This window comes from Herpailurus yagouaroundi, unplaced genomic scaffold (assembly GCF_014898765.1).
Source record: "Herpailurus yagouaroundi ecotype Mexico unplaced genomic scaffold, PumYag 77, whole genome shotgun sequence".
Lineage (NCBI taxonomy): Eukaryota > Metazoa > Chordata > Mammalia > Carnivora > Felidae > Herpailurus > Herpailurus yagouaroundi.
Genome location: NW_024412388.1, coordinates 27136583 through 27157176, shown reverse-complemented (window position 1 = coordinate 27157176; position 20594 = coordinate 27136583). Strand labels below are relative to the sequence as shown.

General features: G+C 35.2%; 1 protein-coding gene and 1 pseudogene across 7 annotated transcripts in view; one reads left to right on the top strand and one right to left on the bottom strand.

Annotated features, from left to right (window-relative positions):
* Positions 1-20594, bottom strand: part of ZMYM4 (zinc finger MYM-type containing 4) — a 146901-nt gene that overhangs the window by 60088 nt on the left and 66219 nt on the right. For 3 of the 7 annotated variants that reach the window (XM_040468859.1, XM_040468850.1, XM_040468856.1), the window contains one exon: positions 1411-1935. The exons of 2 other annotated variants lie outside the window; for them this stretch is intronic. In XM_040468859.1, coding sequence (XP_040324793.1) covers positions 1411-1924 — 514 coding nt within the window. In that variant the 5' untranslated portion in view covers positions 1925-1935. Of the gene's footprint in view, positions 1-1078; positions 1254-1410; positions 1936-16480; positions 16484-19061; positions 19068-20594 lie in introns of those variants that run through there. 2 more of the 7 variants (XM_040468866.1, XM_040468875.1) reach the window with 2 other exon arrangements.
* Positions 18854-18956, top strand: LOC121027919 (uncharacterized; annotated as a pseudogene).

Below are 20594 nucleotides of genomic sequence, written 5' to 3'. Positions count from 1 at the left end.
TCTATCTATCTATCTATCTATCTATCTATCTATCTATCTATCTATCTCTATACAGACTTCTGATTCTGCTCAGTTCAAAATTCACCTCTCCTCTATAAACCTTCCCTGGCCACTGAGTTAAAAAGCAGCTCTTTTCTAAGAATACCTAAAATACACTGTTCCAGTTACCTGAAAGAAATTTTCTTGTATGGCCTATGACAAATTCTTCTACCACTGTATTTAATTATAAATTAAATCTTACACTATTTAACTGGTCATTGATACTTCTACTACTTGACTTTTCCCTTCTACTATTAGACATTATGCTCCTTGGGCATAAATGCCCTCATAATTTATCCCCCATAGAGATATCAAAAATATAAATTTAATAATATATATTTAAAAATATAGTATACCCTGTTCAGCCTGGTACATAATGGATATGTAAATTAATTGCTCTTTTTAATAATACTGACCTAGTCTTTCTACTATATTTTTCCAGCATTGACAGAAGAAATGTAAGGGTTGATATATGGCACCTTGCTTTCCTTCACATCTATTGAGCATTTATTGAAATATTACAATTTTCACTGCACCAAGTTAGGCCCTAAGAATGCAAAGATGAATATGATACAACCTGGCCCTCAATAAACTACACTGGTAGGTACAACAAAACAAATATAGAAGTATAATAAGTAATGTAAGTACTATAAATAATGAGGTATGAACAAAATGTTATGTAAATATAGAGAAGGAAACAATTCATTCTTCAGGTAGAGAGGTTAGAGATGACTACAGAGTAGAAGAGGTTTATGTGTTAGGCATTGTTGGATAAGAAGTACTTTATAGGCATATATACAAAGAAAGAAAAGGACATGCAGACAAACGGAACAGCAGAGGTAAAAGAAGGCAAAGAAACAAGAAAATATGTGACATATTCAAGAATGGAACTGAAGCTAAAGTATAGGGTTCTCTGGGCAAAGAGGCTCAAGAAGGGCCTCCAGAAACCTCTAGAACATAAAAGAGAAATGTTATCAAATAGAAAAACCCTCCCTAATTTGGACTAATTGGTGGGACAGCAGTTTGAATTAGTGCTTACAGCACAAAGAAGTTAAATCCAACTTGAGGTTCCAATGTTCAACCAAAGAAAATGAACAGGTGACTTGAGTATCTTGCCTTCTCATCAAAATATTGCAACCAGGGGAGGGAGAAATGAGGTTTAGAACTATTTTTCAATCATTTTTACCATTACCAAAAGTTACTGGGAGAAATTCAGTCACTCTGCAAAGAACAAGGATAAAAGAAAAATGACAAGCTTACAATGAATTTAACTGTTCATATTTTGCTTAGAATCAGAACTAATAAAAGCTATATTATTATCAGTACGTAGTTATTTATTGTGTTTTGTGGCTCTATTCCAACAATTATTACCTGCTTTATCAAAAAAACTGCTTTTCAACCTTGAATCCAACTCTTTATGGGGTTTATCCAATCGTTTTTCACGTTCATGATAAGTTAGGTCTCTATTTTTCTCCTTTCCAGAAAATGTCTCTTTGCTGTTTTCTCTTACTAGACTAAAATCTTTCCGTATTGATTTAAAGACAGAAACCTGATCAAACTGTTTAGGAAAGTCTTTTTTTAATTTATTTTGAATCTGTATTTCATTTTCATTGTCTGATTCATGCTGTGTGACTCTTCTCTCTACTTCCAAGCTATCATCAGTATGAATTGAAGAAACAAGATTGTCCTTTGAACTAAAATCCTGTTCATCCTCATTGTCACTACCAACGACTGGAATTCCTGCAAGATCCCCAGAGTTCAAAAAATAATCATCTTCATCCAGCAATGAATTTTCAGATCCTGTTTGATTCGGCATTCCATAAGACATGCTGTCAAGAGTAGGAGTTAAGTTGTGGTCTATATCTTCAGACATTTCTGTATCCATGATACCACCACCTTAAAAAGTAAAATACTGTTTAGACAAACGATAGTGCTAAAGATGACCACATTTATAAGGTCTGTCTGGTATTTAACCAAATATATAATTTCTCTTTTCAAACAAAATATAGATAATAATACCACAGCATTCAATGAGCAATTTGATATAGGTGTGATAGGACTATCCTAATGTGACAGATAAGGAAATAGGGATCTACAACTTGAGAAGCTATTTGAGGTTAGAAAGGAGGCAATGTGATGCAGAAAAAAAAGAGTACCAACTTCAGAAACAGACATATCTGTGCTGGAATCATAGTATGATGGCTAAAAATCTATGTGATCCTGAAAGGTAAACTCTCAGGTTTCTTTATTTGTAAAACAGTGTAATACTCACCTTAGAGATTAATTTGTGGTGAGGATTAATGATAGTATGTATAAAAGGCCTATTAACACAGTGACTAACACACAGAAGAGAATATAAAACTTCATTTTAATTACTACAGTGATTATTCTGGGGAACTGAGATTAGAACACAGGTCTCTGCTCTTAAAGTCTCACTATCTCTGTACTAACTCTAATAAACACAGCAGTTAATGTTTACAATGCTAAATATTTAAACATAAAGAATAAAATGTATCCAAGCCAGAAAAAATTTAAAAACTATTTACCGTTTGAAACTACAATGCTCACATCTCTTCCATTCCAAAATAAAATTTAAAAAACCTCCCAGCTCTCATTTCACCTTCCCTTCACAGTCAAACCTCTAGAAAAAAAGTCTACATCGGTTTATTTCTACTTCATCTCCCAGTTATTAATCCTCCAAACTTAATGCAACCTGGGTCCCAACTTCTCATTGGAACTGCTCTCATTAAGATCATCAAGAATTTCCTAATGGTCAAATCCAACTGATTTTTTTCAATCCCTATGTGGCATATATGTCCTGAATAAAAGGCCTTTGGTTTCTTTGACACTATACTTCTTCCTACCTTTCTAATTAGTCTATTAATTTATTTCATATTCCTCTTCCTCTGTTTATGCTCTCAATATTCCAATTCTCTTATTTTATACACTCAGACTTATTTTACTCACCACCATAGCTTTCACCATTGCTGTGAATTTCCTAAGCACTTTCTTCCAAGATTCAAATCTCCATATTCAACAAGCTCCTATAAGTCCCTAGGGATCTCCAACTTAGTACTTTTAAAACCAAGTTCATCATGTTCCCATTCCAAGCATACTCTTCTTGTATTTCCGTCACCTGATTAACAGCATCAGCAAGCCAGCAGTTTGCTCATGAAAAGAGAAATCAGTCCAATTCTCTTTCCCTCTGGACAAATTCTGTAAACTGTCCTACTTAACACCTCTCGAATCCATCTCCTCCACAAGGCACCACTCTAACACTCCACATCTCTTACTGTGGACACTGTACTAATTAAATCTACATGGACATCTAGGAAGCAATCATATTCTTACAAACCCTACCCCTAAACCACATTTAATTGATCCATGAGCAGGCAAACTAAACCTAATAAAAACACAGAATGAAGGAAAGACTAAAAATATTGGTGGTACCAACAGCCTTGTTTTTATTTGTTCCTGAAGCCCAGATCAACCATTCGTGAGACTGATTGGTTCTTCAAGTCATTCCCTGGATTCCATGATCCAGGATAAATTCCTTTTTTTGTTTAAGTTTGTTTGAGTTGGATTACTTATAATCAAATCCTAACTGATACAAAGTCTAAATAAAAGCATTCCTCAAGTTGCCCCCCTCCAGAAAGACACTAGATTATCTTTCTAAACCATAAATCATTCCATATTATATCCCTTGAAATCCTTCCACAGCTTCCTACTGCCTTAAGTACTCATTCATTCAGCATGTATTTATTAGGAAACCACTCTGTGGTTAAGTATTGTGATAAGTTCAAGGGATAAAATGATTAAAAAGATAGCTATGGTTCCCCCTCCTCAAGAACTAGAAAGACAAACAGAATAATAAAACAAGAAAATCATCATTTACTTAATTAAATAATAATCAAACAATAGATGCTAAAATCTTAGGAATGTCTACAGCTTACGTTCACATAGTATATATATAACACAGAGAGACCAGCAGGGAGGAATCAGAGAGCATGCACTACATTATAGATATTCAATATACTATTCCTTCAATTGTTCTGTGTACTTGAAAATTCTTACAGTAATAGAAAGTTAAGGAGAAAATATAAATAAAGAAGTGTAGGGTGTTGCACACACACATGCATATGGTGTGATAAATCTACCAGACTGTAAGCAACTAAAGGCCAGGGATCCTTAGTACCAGGCCATACAGCACATGCTCAGTAACTGTTTCATGAATGAATACGCCTTTCATGTGGTCAGCAGCTTAATCTAAATTTTACAGTATATGAGAAGTAAACACTAAAAAGTAATATTGCAAGCAATTTTCAAAACCTCTACATTTAAATTCAGGATATGGTATTGAGAGAAAAGGCTAGCCACTTGGGAAAAGTAGATCCTTAACTCCTATCAAAATAATTTCTAGATGTTTTCAAAGTTTAAACATAAAAAATAAAACACTAATATAAAAAATATGGAAAAATTATTTTTAAGTCTTAATAAAGTGGGGAAAAGCCTTTCTAAAAATGACACAAAATCTAGAATAAAAGACTAATTTATTGAGTAAAACAATAACAGGTCAAATGTGACCCAAAAACTGCTACAGAGAAGACACAAACCAAACCAGAGATTAAAGATTAACCAGCTAAAAAGATTTTATTGTATTTGATATCACAAAGGGACATTTTGGATACAGATAAGATTCGTATGCCTCAATAAAAATACAAACAACCAAATACATGTACAAAAGAAAAGGATTTGAACAAACATTCCAGGAAAGGACACATGAAGGATGAGCTTTGTTCATAAGTGAAATGAAAATTAATAATGCAGTGAGATACCATGTTCACAAGCCGGTTGGTAAGGACAAAAGGTTTTGATAACAGCCTGACAGCCATGCTACAGGCCAAAGCTGCCAGAACTATGGCCCAAGGCCAAAACATATATACAAAAAACAAAACAAAACAAACAAAAAAACTTGTGACATGGACCATATGTGAGCTGCAAAGCCTAAAATATTTACTCTAGCCCTTGAAAGAAGAAAAGTTCGCCAACTGCTACAACTCTAATAAAGAATAAACAGTGATATTTATGATACTTTAAATACACATACCTCTTGAGCCAGCATTTCAACTTCTAAGATTTTATTCTAGAGATATAATATTCTTTTTATTTTTTAATTCGACCATAGTTAATATACAGCGTTTTATTCTAAATCTTGCAAGGGAACTATGAAAAAAGAACAGTTACAGCAGCAAAGTCTGGAAACAGCCTATCTATTCATCAGTGAGGCTAAATTAATTATAGTACATACCTACAACAGAGCATTATGCAGTTATAAAAAAAGAATGAGGTAGCTTTATATGAATTTCCAAGGTTAATTAAGTGAAAATACCTAAGTGACAAAGAATAAATACATTAGGCTATCACTAATGTATTTTTTAAAATTTATGAGTATAAAAAATATCTTCCATTGATCTTCTATGAAAATCATAACTGGGTAGCTAGAAGACAGAAACACAACTTTTCAAAGCATATTTTTTATATATTTTGAGTTTTGAAGCACATGTATCTATTGTTTATTGAAAACAAATTTTTTATCCTTATTTGAAAATGCACTTGAGATTTAAAGCTTTTTCAGAGATGGCAATTTCTAACAAAGCATCTAATTTGAATTTGAAATTTTGCTAGTGGGGTGCCTAGGTGGCTCAGTTGCTCAAGCGTCTGGGTAAATGTCTAACTCTTGATTTCAGCTCAGGTCATGATGCAGCAGTTCATGAGTTTTAGCCCTGCATCAGGCTCCACGCTGTCAGTGTGGAGTCTGCTTGGGATTCTCTTTCTCTCCTTTCTCTCTTTGCCCCTCCCTCACTTGCTCTCTCTCAAAAATAAACTTAAAAGATTTTTTAAATGAAATTTTGCTTGTTATCCCACAAGAAATATACAGGCTGAACAAATCTTAATGTAAGTACTAGTTACATTAAGATACATAATTAACAGGGTGCCTGGGTGGCTCAGTTGATTAAACCTCCGACTTTGGCTCAGCTCATGATCTCTCAGCCCATGGGTTGGACCCTACGTCGGGCTCTGTGCTGACAGCTCAGAGCCTGGAGCCTGCTTCAGATTCTGTGTCTCCCTCTCTCTGCCCCTCTCCTACTTGTGCTCTCTCTCTCTCTCTCAAAAATAAGAAACATTAAAAACAATTTTTTTAACAGATAAATAATCAACCGGACAAGAATTCTCATCCTTGAGGCCCATTTAATCAAACAAAAGAAATAGCTCCTGTTTCTCAAAGCCTAGATATACAAAACAAAGCAGGACACTGCATTTATTGGGGATCCCAGTAGCCAGTGAAACACTTGAAAGTACCAATTTCTCATGGAAGACTCCTGGCTGTTAGACACTGTGAACAGGATTGGCATATGTGAGGAAAAGGAAGGACAAATGACTGGACCTGAATGAGTGAGAGGAAGAGTGCTAAAAAATGAGAAAAGAGAAAAAGCCAGAGAATAGGTCTATTACAAATTTGCAGACCATAGGGAAAAATGCAATATATTTAAGTGTGAAAGGAAGTCATTAAAAGATCCTGATGAGGATTAACATGATTTATATTTTACAAGGATCACCCTAGCTTCTATAGGACTCCTTTAAGACTGTTAAATGTTACAGGGAATGTGACGCCTAAGTGGCTCACGGTCAGTTAAGCGTCAAACTTTGCTTCAGTTCTTGATCTCATTGCTCCTGAGTTCGAGCTCTCCATCGGGCTCTGTGCTGACAGCTCGGAGCCTGGAGCATGGAGCCTGCTTCAGATTCTGTCTCCATCTCTCTCTGCCCCTCCCCCATTTTCTCGCTCTCTCAAATATAAAATAAAACATAAAATTTTTAATGTTAAGGGAAGGAAGAATGGAATGGAAGTGGGAAGAACAATTAGAGGAGATTATTGCAATAATCCAAGGAAACATTGGTGGCTAACGCCAGGATAGTAATGGCGGATGTAAAGGAGAAACAGTCTGATTTGGGTTTAGAGGCATTCCCTGATATATAAGAAGCTGGATATGAAAGAAGCAAAGGATAATACAACAGGGTATCATTGCTTGAGATGGGAACACTAAGAGAGGAGCAGACAGGAAAGAGGTAACTTGGTTTTGGGCCTGTTAATTTTGAGAACTTTATTAAATCTTCAACTGGAGATAATAAGATGGCAATTAGATATATTAATAAAGAGGAATTAAAAAGGAGACTCTTGCCAAGCAATGACATACATATTGGGGAGTCAATGAAGAGATGGCACTTAAAATTAATGCGACAAGATGAGATCACCTAGCAAATTTATTTACTACTGATGGAAGAGAGCTAAAGAGTCCTCTGCACCATTTGGAAATCTGATAGAAAGGAAGGAATAAGGAAAAGAGACTAAGATACAGCAGCCAATGAGGCAAGAGGAAAACTAGGTGACTGATGTCAAACAAGCTATGTAAAGGAAGAATTTCAGCAAGGATAGACTGACCAACCAAAACAAACACTGCTGAGCTGACACAGAAGATGAAGATTGAGAAGGATCAGTAACATGTGCAAAGCTGAAATGATCTTCTAACTTGACAAGAGTATTACCAGTGAACAAATGAGTGTACAAGCTGGAGTGGGGTGATCCCAAAAGACAGAACTGAGGAACCTTAAGTACAGACAACTCTCCGTAAGAGTTTTGCTCTAAATTAAAGAAAATGAGCAGAAACAGGGTTAAAATCTGCAGTGAAGTCTTTTTCCGACCTGGTATTTTTGTTTTGTTTTCCTCATTGTTTTACTTTTTGGTGAGGTGTTTTTTTGCTTGTTTTTATGATGGAGAATATTGCAGCTTGTAGTCTGCTTATGAGAATGATCCAACAAAGAGGGAACAACTAAGGAGTTTAAAAGGAAAATCTATGTGCAACAGTGGATGTGGTCAGTACATAAATAAACTTCCTCAGTACAAGAATGAAAGGAGTACATGTGTTAAATGCAAGTAAGTTGTAAGATTTTGTGAACGGAGAACAATGGTATCTTAAGCAGTTTTAAGTACAGTATTTGTATTCGACAATGAAAGCAAATTTAATGGTAGGTCAACTTTTACTCCAGGTCTTCCTGCTGAGGCTTTGCTTTAAGAGGCAGACTGATGTTTCTATACTATACCCAAGGATCATTTTAAGGCACAAATATCAACTAAGAAGTCCAATAAACACATAAATGAACACTGTGAAAGGGCTTTTAGCTACTTTCATTGCCAATACATTACTTGATTCCTCCCATACTTTTTTGTTTTTAATCAAAGCATAATTTTCAGATATTAAATAATATCAGTTATAATTTTAACTTTAGAAATCTTAGTTCTCAAACAATTCTGAAGTTGCTTTTCTCTCTTATATAAAATAAAGAATCAAAAAAGAAAAGAAAACATAAACTCTGAAGAATGCAAAACCAAGTAATAACAAGCATAAAAATGAGGTAATCTATGGGGTGCCTGGGTGGCTCAGTCGGTTAAGTGTCCAACTTTGGCTCAGGTCATGATCTCGTGGTTCACAGGTTTGAGCCCCACGTCAGGCTCTGTGCTGACAGCTCAGAGCCTGGAGCCTGCTTCATGGATTCTGTCTCCCTCTCTCTCTGTCCCTCCCCCACTCGTACTCTGTCTCTCTCTGTCTCTGTCTCTCTCTCTCTCTCTCTCTCAAAAATAAATAAAACATTAAAAAAAAATTTTTAAATGAGGTAATCTTGTTCATTTTAAGTGAGGTTCATTTTATTAGAAATTTTTTTTTTCCAACGTTTATTTATTTTTGCGACAGAGAGAGACAGAGCATGAACGGGGGAGGGGCAGAGAGAGAGGGAGACACAGAATCGGAAACAGGCTCCAGGCTCTGAGCCATCAGCCCAGAGCCTGACGCGGGGCTCGAACTCACGGACCGCGAGATCGTGACCTGGCTGAAGTCGGACGCTTAACCGACTGCGCCACCCAGGCGCCCCATGTGAGGTTCATTTTAAATAAAAGCTTACAACATTAGAATTTTGTCACTGATATATTTCTAAGATGATTTAGTGTTATTCAATAAAATGCAATTTGCTGAATAATAAAAGCCTCTTCGAACTAGATTAGGAATACAGTTTAATAGTTAAAACTCCAATAAAGCCAGGAATCATTAACAAATGAAACATACATGTCTTACACATTTATTTTTATTTGGGATATATAAAAGCATACTGACCAACCATTTGAGGATCAACCAAATCTTGCAGAATGTGCATGTTAATTTGAGTTCTTTCTTGAACAAATTACACCCATAATGTAAACTCCATGACTGCAACTGTGGTTTCTTTAAAGTGGAATGACAAAATACAGACACCTGCACCTCCATGTTTTTACTGATTTACGTAGTAAGTATTTCCAAAGCATTCAAATTATTCATAGAAACAAGTCACTTGGAGTGCATAGGTGGCTCAGTCAGTTAAGCATCCAACTCTTCATTTTGGCTCACATCAGGGTCTCATGGTTGGTGAGACTAAGTCCCATGTTAGGCTCTGAGCTGACACAGAGATTGGGATTCTCTCTCACTCTCAGCCCCTACCCCACTCAGCGTTCTCTCTATCTCTCTCAAAATAAGTAAATAAATATTTTAAAAAATTTAAAAGAAAGAAACAACTCACTTTCCAGAGTAAATTCCATTAGTGTAAAAACAATTTAAATTATACAATTACAATGACAAGTAGTACTAAAAGAAACAGGTTTGGAAACAATGGACTCTTGGTAAACATACAATTCATCAACAGCTGAACCTATGTGGCTTTGTCTTAAACTAGTAGACGCTTTTCAACAGCCATTCTAGCTTCTGCCTTTATTGACAGACCCCGATTGTCATCAGGACACACTTACAGTAATAGAAAGAATGATAATTTGTATTTATGATCCTAAGATGAAAAGGAATCTTTGCTATTAACAGGCCAGTAACCAACAGAAAACTTTTCATGGAAATGGGATAATAATTAGAATACAACAATCCAGTGTTCTTTCAAACTGCAGGTATCACCCATTAGTGAGCCAAGGCCAGGAAATTGTTTTTTAATAAGACAGGGTAGAAGGGGCACCTGGCTGGCTTAGTCGGTAGAGAATGCGAATCTTGATCCCAGGGTCATGAGTTTGAGCCCTGTGTTTGATGTGGAGATTACTTAAAAAAAAAAAAAAAAAAACCCCAAAAAAAAAACAAAACAAAAAAAACAAAAAAACTATACTAGAAAGCAAAGTGCATTAGTCAGAGTAACAATAAGCAATGCTATAAAAAATGTCTGTACACACATAGATCTCTATGTAAAATATATTTCTATCAGTGTTTCAAAGTTACAGTGAATAAGTGGTGATGGGTATTAATGAAACTAATTGTAGTAATCATTTTGCAATACATACATACAGCAAATCATTATGTTGTACATCTAAAAAAATTATGCAATGCTGTATGTCAATTTTACCTCACTTTTAAAAATTTTAAAACAAAAACAAAAACCCCTAGATAATTTTGCTTCTGATACACAATAATTCTTGAGGATCACTGAACTAAAGCAATGCTTTCTCAATGATTACCGGCCATCAGAATCTCTTGGTGAGCTTGTTGGAAACAGATACCTGAGTTCCACACCACCCCCAAAGATTCTGGTTCTGCAGGTAAAGGATGACAGCTAGAATCTGATTTCTAACATACTCCCAGGTGATGCTAATATTGCTGATCCACAGACCACACCTTGAGTAATAGGCTCTAGTTTTTTGTGAACCAGGCATAAATCACCACACCCAGAGGCTGAAAGCAATCTTCAGATTCATCAAGTCTAACTTATCAGATGGTTGAATTTCTTTCACAAAATCCCCCTGAATGTTCTACCAACAAAGACAAACCACTGAATGCCCTACCATACCAGAGATGAACCATTTACTTAAGTCAGGTCAATCATCAACGATCCATGGTAAGTACTAACAAAGATGAATGAGCTTCCTCAGGAAGTCACGACTACAGACTATAGCTCTCTTATTTTCATTCAAATATGTGTTGTTATTGTAGAACTATTCAAGTATGCCATTGTAACCTCTACACATTCAATAAAGAGAGATGAGATTCATAGGTGATAGTCACAGGACTTTCACTAATTTTTGCTTTTATTTGTTCCCATGGGAAAAAAAAATAGCTCGAAACCAGTGGAATATTCACAACAATTTGATTTTATAATAGATTTTATTACTAAAAGGTGACCAACAAATGTTGACACTTGAAATACCTCTGATAGAAATAAGTTACAATTTCAATAATCCATTTGAACACTATTAAGACTAAAAAAAATGTGATTTTAAAGAACAGATAACAACCGTTTGTTATAAAACAACCATTTGTTTTCACTATGAGGACAACTAAAGACAACAGACTTTACTTTTTTGAAGGTTCACTGGTATTTATACTACTCTAAAAGTAATGATCAAGAAGAACAGCGAAATCCATAAATTGATACATTTGGCATGTACCTAAAAACTGTCCAGGGTCTATTAAAGTTGAAACATATCACTATAACAGAATATCATACACTTTAATGAAATAAAACATTTATGTATTTTTATAATATTTCAATATTTCAGGGCATATTATTTTCATAAGCAAAATAAAATGAAACTTTAACAAGATAATAAAAGTGGAAGTAACTTATGCCAATAGTTCCAGAAGCACAATGCCACAGAGATACAAGGAAACAGTCCCAAATCTGTCCCAATCTACACTTTCAAATCTTCTATCCTTCCAATTCTAAAATCTCTGTAAATGGTTGTATTATTTATAAAGTGAAACCTTTAATTTTCATCTTCTCTCCCATCTTGCCTCACCAGATATAGCTGATATCCCTTTCTATTCAGATAAACAAGGATCTGTTCAAGTCCTGAATCTAATTTATCCTACCCCTTATAACTAGAAAGAATTGCAATGCTAAAGGAAATCATTTTAAGGGCTATAAAACCGTAGAAACAGAGTAAGCTGCACTTTTTTCCCCTCAATGGCATCAGTAAAATTATAATAATTTCACTTGTTATTCTTATGAGATCATTAAACACAAGATACACCAATCCTACTATTTGCAAAAAAAGCAAATTCTGGCACAGGCTACAACATTATGTTATGTGAAATAAGTTAGTCACAAAAAAAAAACAGTATGATTCCACTTATACGAGGTACCCAGAGTAGTCAAATTCATAGAGGCAGAAAGTAGAAGGGTGGATGACACAGCTAGAGGAAGAAGGAATGGGGAATTATTATTTAACAGGTATAGAGTTTCAGTTTTGCAAGATGGAAAGCGTTACAGAGATTGGTTGCACAGCAATGCCAGCTTACTTAATGTTACTGAATTGTACACTTAAATATGGCTCAGATAGTAAATTTATGTATATTTCAGTTAAAGTATTTTTTTAAAAATTTATATGAAGAAGTTGAGAGACAGAATACAAAATTAATAATATCAGGAATGAAAGGTATAGCAGTAAAGACTTCATAGAAATTAAATACAAAGTGAGAAAATATAAACATTAATAAATTTTAAAATGCTATGAACAACTTCATGACAGTACACTTAAAAATTATTAAGAAGTTTATAGAAATAAATTTGACAGCTTAGACCTTCAATGTCCAACATGGGAAGCCACCAGTCACCTATGTCTATTTAAATTAATCAAAATGAAAACTTCAGTTCAGCACTTGTTACATTTCAAGTGCTCAACTGCCAAGGGTAGCTACCTAGTAGCTACTATATTTTAATAGTATACATACAAGACATTTCCATCATCACGCAAAAATTCTATTCAACTGTGCTGACTTAAAGGAAATGCCTTGAAAGGTGCAAATTACCAAACCAGACACAAAAGATAAAGAAAATCTGAATGCACCAGGACCAGATGACTTGCTAGTAAATTAAATATTTAAGGAAATAACACCCATCTTATATGTATTCTTTCAGCAAATATAGGAGAAAGGAATATTTCTTAACCAATTTTCTGAGGCCAGTATTACTCTGCCACCAGAACCAGAGAAAGATACAACAAAAGACAACTTTACACCAATATCCTTCATAAATATAGGTGCTTAAAGTATTAGCATACTTAAAATACTAGCAAACTGAATAAAAATATAAAAAACAAATAATAAGTCATGACAAAGTAGGATTTATCCCATGAATATAAGATGGGTTAAATATTCAAAAATGAATTTACCACATAACACAATAAAGGAAAACACAGGACTATCTCAATAATGAAGAAAAATAATTTGACAAAATTTAATATTCATGCATGAAAAAAATCTTTCAGCAAACAAGAGAAAATCCTCAATCTGAGGGAAGATATCTACAAAGATAGTAAAGAACATATGGAGACTGAAAAAAACAACTTTCTAATTATAAGGTAATAAAAAATAGAAATAAGGGATACTACATTTCAAGTAAGTAAAGAAAGCATGATTATTCACTGACCTGGGAAGGAATAATTGGCTATCTCTATGGGGGGAAATTGTCCATCAATTTATCCACGAACAAAAAATCCAGACAAAATATTGGAAAGAAAAAAAAAAATATATATATATATATGTATGCGAAATTTTATAAAATATGTGCAAACTCTATAAACTAGGAACTACAAGAGATTTAGAAATTTAGTAATAATTTAGAAATTAGAGATTTAATATACCTATATTGTGTAGGTATGATTCAATGTATTTAAGATATCAATTCTCCCCGAAATTAATCTATAGAATATGCAATTCCAATCAAAATCCCAGTAGCTTATGTGTATAAATTTACATGTAAATCTAAAATATATATACGTAAATGCAAAGGACTTATACAGACAATACAATTTTTAGGAACAGAGTTGGACGACTTGTACTAACTCACTTTGTAAATCAATAATCATTTCAAAATGAAAAGTTAGGGGCACCTGAGTGACTCAGTCAGTTAAGCATCCAAATCTTGATTTCGTCTCGAGCTGGAAGTCAGGGGCTGTTAGCACAGAACCTGCTTTGGATTCTTTCTCCCTCTCTCTCTGCCCCTCCCCTGTTCACACTTCCTCACTCACACACTCTCTCTCAAAATAAATAAGCATAAAAAAAAAAAATTTAAACTCATTTTTCAAATATGGTAAATTTTGCTATCTGTACATTATACCTCAACAAATTTAATTTTTAATCATTTCACTTACAATAGCATAAGAAATTTAAAATATATAGGAATAACAAAATATGTACAAGACCTCTACTTTGAAAACTACAGATCTGGGGCGCCTGGGTGGCGCAGTCGGTTAAGCGTCCCACTTCAGCCAGGTCATGATCTCGCGGTCCGTGAGTTCGAGCCCCGCGTCAGGCTCTGGGCTGATGGCTCAGAGCCTGGAGCCTGTTTCCCATTCTGTGTCTCCCTCTCTCTCTGCGCCTCCCCCGTTCATGCTCTGTCTCTCTCTATCCCAAAAATAAATAAACGTTGAAAAAAAAAAAATTTAAAAAAAGAAAACTACAGATCATTGCTGAGAGAAATGAAATAAATAAATAAATAAACCTAAGTAAACTGACAGGCATATCATATTCATGAATTGGAAAACACTATTAATTAGATGTCAATTCTCCCCATACTGATCTACAGACCCAACAGAATCACAATAAAAACCCCAGGAAGCTTTTTAATAGAAGTTGACAAGCTGCTTCTAAGAAACTGCATGAAAATGCAAAAGATCTAGTACAGTAAAACAACATTGGAAAATATGACTTAGAATATCTGATTTAATATAAAATTAAAAGAATCGAGACAGAGTGATATTGGCCTCAGAACAGATATATGTATATACAGATCCATGGAACTTATAATGAGTCTGGAAATAGACTCAATATACAGATCAACTAATTTTCAACAAATGTACCAGGGTATATCAATCAGAATAAATAATCTTTTCAATAAATGCTGCTGACTCAACAGATATCCACACACAAAGTTATACATTTTGACTTTTACATTACACTATATACAAAAACTAAAATGACATGGATGAGGACCCTAATTGTAAAAGCTAAGGCTAAAAATATAAAGTTTCCAGGAAAAAACAAGTGTAAATATTCATGATCTTGGGACTGGTATCTTAGAACACAAAGAACAGACCACACAAATACAGTAGTAGTAATAATAATAACAATAATAATAAAATGAGACTTCATCAAAATTAAAAACTTGTGCTACTCAAGGACACCACTGAGATCATAAAAAGGCAAGCCACAAAATGGATGGATGGATATGAAGGGATTTATAGACACAGATACATGGAGATGGATATCCCGACTGATTTCAATCTACTGATCCACATGACAGAAGACTTGTATCCAAAATATATAAAGAACCTTTATCCTAATAACAAAAAGACAAACAACCAAAATGAAAAGTGGGCAATAATTTGAACAGACACTTCACAAAAGAACATTAAGAATGGCCAATACACACAATAAAAAGTTGTTCCACATCATTAATAGGGAAATGCAAATTAAAACAATGAGATGCCACTGTCCTTCCCACTAAATTACCTCTAATTCAAAAGACAAAGAGACCACTTAAATGAAATGGACAACTTCCTTGAAAAATACAACTTACCAGAACTGACAAAAGATGAAACATAAGGGGCACCTACATGGCTCAGTCGGTTGAGCATCTGACTTCCGCTCAGGTCACGATCTCGCAGTTCGCGAGTTCGAGCCCCACACTGCGCTCTCTGCTGTCAGCACAGAGCCCACTTTGGATCTGCAGAGCCTGCTTTGGATCCTCTGTCCCCTTCTCTCTGCCCCTGCCCTGCTTGTGCTCTCTCTCTCATAAAAAAAAAATAACAAACATTAAAAAAAAATTATTTTAAGACTGTTTCTTGGTTTGTCTCTCTCTACCTTAAAAAAAGGGGGGGGGACATAAAATATGAAAAACCTTATATTCCTATTTGAAAACTTTAACTTATAACTTACAATCTCACACCAAGAAATCTCCAAGCCCGGATGGTTTCACTAGTGAATTGTAGACAACATTTAATAAAGCTACATACAACTCCAATAGTAAACAAACTTTACCAGGAAAATCCTTAACAAAATATTAACAAACTAAATCCAGTAATACATAAACACAAATATTCTTCAACCATTCCACAAGGTAAGATAGGAATATTTTTTTGAAAATGTAATAAAGACTAAGCCTATGTGACAAAAACTAACAATTGGCCCTAAATTAACAAAATATGACAACTAATTAACTAGAATTAGAAATTAGTCAAAGGTGACAACTACCACGATTGTTTATTATAATCCCACAATTTATAGTAAAAAAAATTAATTACATAATTTGGGCAGTCACTGTGAAAAAGAAAATATTTTCAGTTGATATGGCTTCATGTCTGGATAACTACAGTCTCAAATTTTAAAAGTCTACTATATTTAATAAGGGATTTCAGTAACATAGCTAAGCTATTCTTGCAATAAGAACCTACAAATAATAAAAATACTTTTTTTTTTTAAATGTTTATTTTTGAGACAGAGAGAGCGCCTGGGGGAGAGGCAGAGAGAGAGGGAGACACAATTCGAACCAGGCTCCAGACTCTAGCTGTCAGCACAGAGCCCAATGCAGGGCTTGAACTCATGGACCATGAGATCATGACATGAGCCGAAGTCAAATGCTGGACCAACTGAGCCACTCAGGCATCCCTGAAAAATAGACTCCATTTGCAAAGGTGACAAATAAGATACTTAACAAATGACACACAAAAAAACACAATACATACTACTTGACAACCATAAAACTTAAGTAAATAGCATAAAACAAAATCTGTATAACAATAAAAATTGATTCTTCCAAAAGTAATAAATAAATGCATGATTTTTATAATTTTCTTTAAAAATTTTTTTAATGTTTTTATTTATTTTTGAGACAGAGAGACACAGAGCATGAGCAGGGGAGGGGCAGAGTATGAGGGAAACACAGAATCCGAAGCAAGCTCCAGGCTCTGAGCGCTCAGCACAAAGCCTGACGCGGGGCTCGAACTCATGGACTGTGAGATCATGACCTGAGCTGAAGTCGGACACTTAACCGACTGAGCACCCAGGCGCCCCATTTTTATAATTTTCTTTAAGAGAGTGTGTGCACATACACATGGGAAGGAGGGGCAGAGGGAGAGACAGAATCCCAAGGAGGCTCCATGCCCAGCACAGAGCCCACAGCAGGGTTCAACCTCACAACCCCGGGATGATAACCTGGGTCAAAATCAAGAGTCGGACACTTAACCGACTGAGCCACCCAGGTGCCCCTTAAATGCATGCATTTTTAATTAGAATTGCAACAGAGTAAATTTGGGAAACTGAATAAAATCATATTAAAATTTAGTAGAGCCATTAGCAATGACATGGATGGAGCTAGAGAGTATAATGCTAAGTGAAATAATTAAGTCAGAGAAAGACAAATATCACATGATTTCAATCACATGCAGAATTTAAGAAATAAAACAAGGGAAAAACAATAAGAGAGAGACAAAGCAAGAAACACACTCTGATTTATTATAGACAACAAACTAATGGTTACCAGAGGGGAGGGGCAGGGAGGGGTAAAACAGGTGAAGATTAAGGAGTATACCTGTGATGAGCACATGGTGATATATGGAAGTGCTGATTACTATACTGTACACCTGAAACTAATATAATGCTGTATGTTAACTAGAATTAAATTAAAAACTTAAAAAAAAAGATAAACTTGGTACATCCAACCATTTCAACCCTATGTATTTACACAAGAGAAATAAAAACCTTTCTGCAAGAATACAAAGTAAAATTTAATGGAAGGATAGTTTAAAGAAAAGCTTTACTTTAAAATTTTTTTATGTTAATTCATTTTTGAGAGACAGAAAAAGGTCATGATCTCACAGTTTTATGAGTTCAAGCCCCACATCAGTGCAGAGCCTGCTTAGGATTCTCCCTATCTCTCTCTCTCTCCCTCCCTCTGTTCCCCCCTCCTCCCCATTCTGTCTCTGTGTCTCTCAAAATAAATTAACTTAAAAATATTAAATACTGCTAATGCAAAAACTTTAAAAAGACAAGTCATAAATTAGGAGAAGTTATTTGCAATAGCTATAACTGACAAATTTATTCGTCGGGATATTTAGAGAACTCCAACATTTCAGTTAAGAAAACACCAACAACCCAACAGCAAGTGGGCAATAATTAGGCATTTTGCCAAAGAGGTAGCAGAAATAGCTAATAAACATGAAAAATATTCAAATTATTAACGAAGGAAATAAAAAAATTAAGTATTAAGTCCATGTTATACCTACCAAACTGACAAAATTTAAAAGTCTGATAATGTCAAGTGTTGGCCAGATGCCAAAACTCTAGTTAGTGACGCTAGATAGTGACCAAAACTTTAACCACAATGTGTCAATGTTTATAGATAAAACTTAGGAAAATAAGTTTTGGAATTCTGATAAAGTTGAGAATGTACATAGCCTAGGCCTGAGCAATAACCTTCCCATATATACCTTACAAGAATAGGTAAACTATGCCTGCATGCCAAATGCAGAAGCCACCTGTTTTTTGCGGGGGCACTGGGGAGGAGGGCTTATACAACCCATGAGCTAAGAATAGTTTCCACATCTTTAAATTGTAGGAAAAAGCCATCAAAAGAAAAGCATTTCTTTATACATGGAAAATTATGTTGAATTCAAATTTCAGTGTCCATGGTTTTATTGCAAACACATTAATTCCTTTACATACATGCTACAAACGCAAAGTTGAGTTGTTGCAACATAAACAGTATGATCTGTGACTACATTAAGACACAAGTTATGTTTTCATCACAGCAAATTTATTGCAGTGTTGACAAAGAGACCTGTAACATTTTCTACTAGGCTCGTGGAGTAAAGTGGAAGTAACAGACTTTTCAATACTATAAACAATTAACGAATAACAATTTTAGATCATTTTCCAAAATAACAATCAATGTACTTTCTACAATTTGACTTCTAGGGCCCTAAAATAAAGAAACTGGAATCCAAGAATTACAGGTATGGAATTTCTGAAGTATGTTCATATTCAAGTGGAGATCAAAGAAGCCCAATTGAAAGAACTGGACTGACAGTGACAATTGTGGACTCAACAGAAGTTCTTGTAAAAGGGCTATTTTGAGGGGCACATGGATGCCTCAGTCGGTTGAGCATCCAACTTTGGCTCAGGTCATGATCTCATGGTTCACTGAGTTCGAGCACCTGCACTGGTTTCATTGCTGTCAGCCTGGAGCCCGCTTTGGATCCTCTGTCCCTGTCTCTCTCTGTCCCCTCCCCTACTGATGCGCTCTCTATCAAAAGTAAATAAACATTTAAAAAAAAAAACAACAACCCGGTTATTTTGAAGATTATGATTCTGCCTTTGGAGAACTACAATGACTGGCGGGAAGGAATCATATGTAAAATTCCTTAGATAAAAATTTATTGGGGTGTCTAGGTGGCTCAGTTGGTTAAGTATCCAACTCTTGATTTTGGCTCAGGTCATGATCTCATGGTTCATGAGTTCGAGCCCCACACTGGGCTCTGTGCTGACAGCACAGAGCCTGCTTGAGATTATCTGTCTCCCTCTCTCTTTGCCCCTCCCCCACTCACACTCTCTCAAAAGAAAGAAAATAAAATACAACAAAATAAAATAAAAATACCGACTTTAAATAAATTTGAAAACAAAACAAAACAAAAAACAGCATGACTTATAAAGCCTAAAATATTTTCTGTCTGACCTGTCAGAGAAAACCGTTTGCCAATCCCTGACTTAAGAAATAGATTCTGGGGGCACCTGGGTGGCTCATTTGCTTGAGCATCCACCTTCAGCTCAGGTTACGATCTCATAGTTTGTAAGCTGAACCCCCACATCAGGCTTAATTGCTGTCAACCTGTCAGTGCAGAGCCTGCTTCAGATCCTCTGTTCCCCTCTCTCAGTCCCTCCCCAACTTGTGCTCTCCCAAAAAATAAACAAATATTAAAAAAAAAAAAAAAGAAACAGATTTTAAACTTGTTTCTAACAGGGGCACCTGGGTGGCTCAGTCAGTGAAAGGTCCCACTCTTGAGTTTGCTCAGGTCATGCATGATCTTACATTTCATGGGATCAAGCCCCCATGTCAGGCTCTGCACTGACAGTGTGGAGCCTGCTGGGACTCATTCTCTCTCCTAATCTCTCTGTCCCTCCCCTGCTTATGCTTTGTCTCTGAATAAATAAACATTTTTAAAAAAATAATAAGCTAGTTTTTGACAGAGACCCACCATAATACATTTTACATTGAATTCCATACATGGCACTTTCTTGTATATATCCTGAAATATATAAAATAATGTTCATAAAGAAAAAACAGAAGAATGAGGAACAACGAGAAGTATATAGACATTAGAATGATTTTAAAGTTCTGATATATTTTAAGCAGAAGACCTAAAAACTCCTGAACGAACGAACACACACACACACACACACACACACACACACACACACACACACACACAC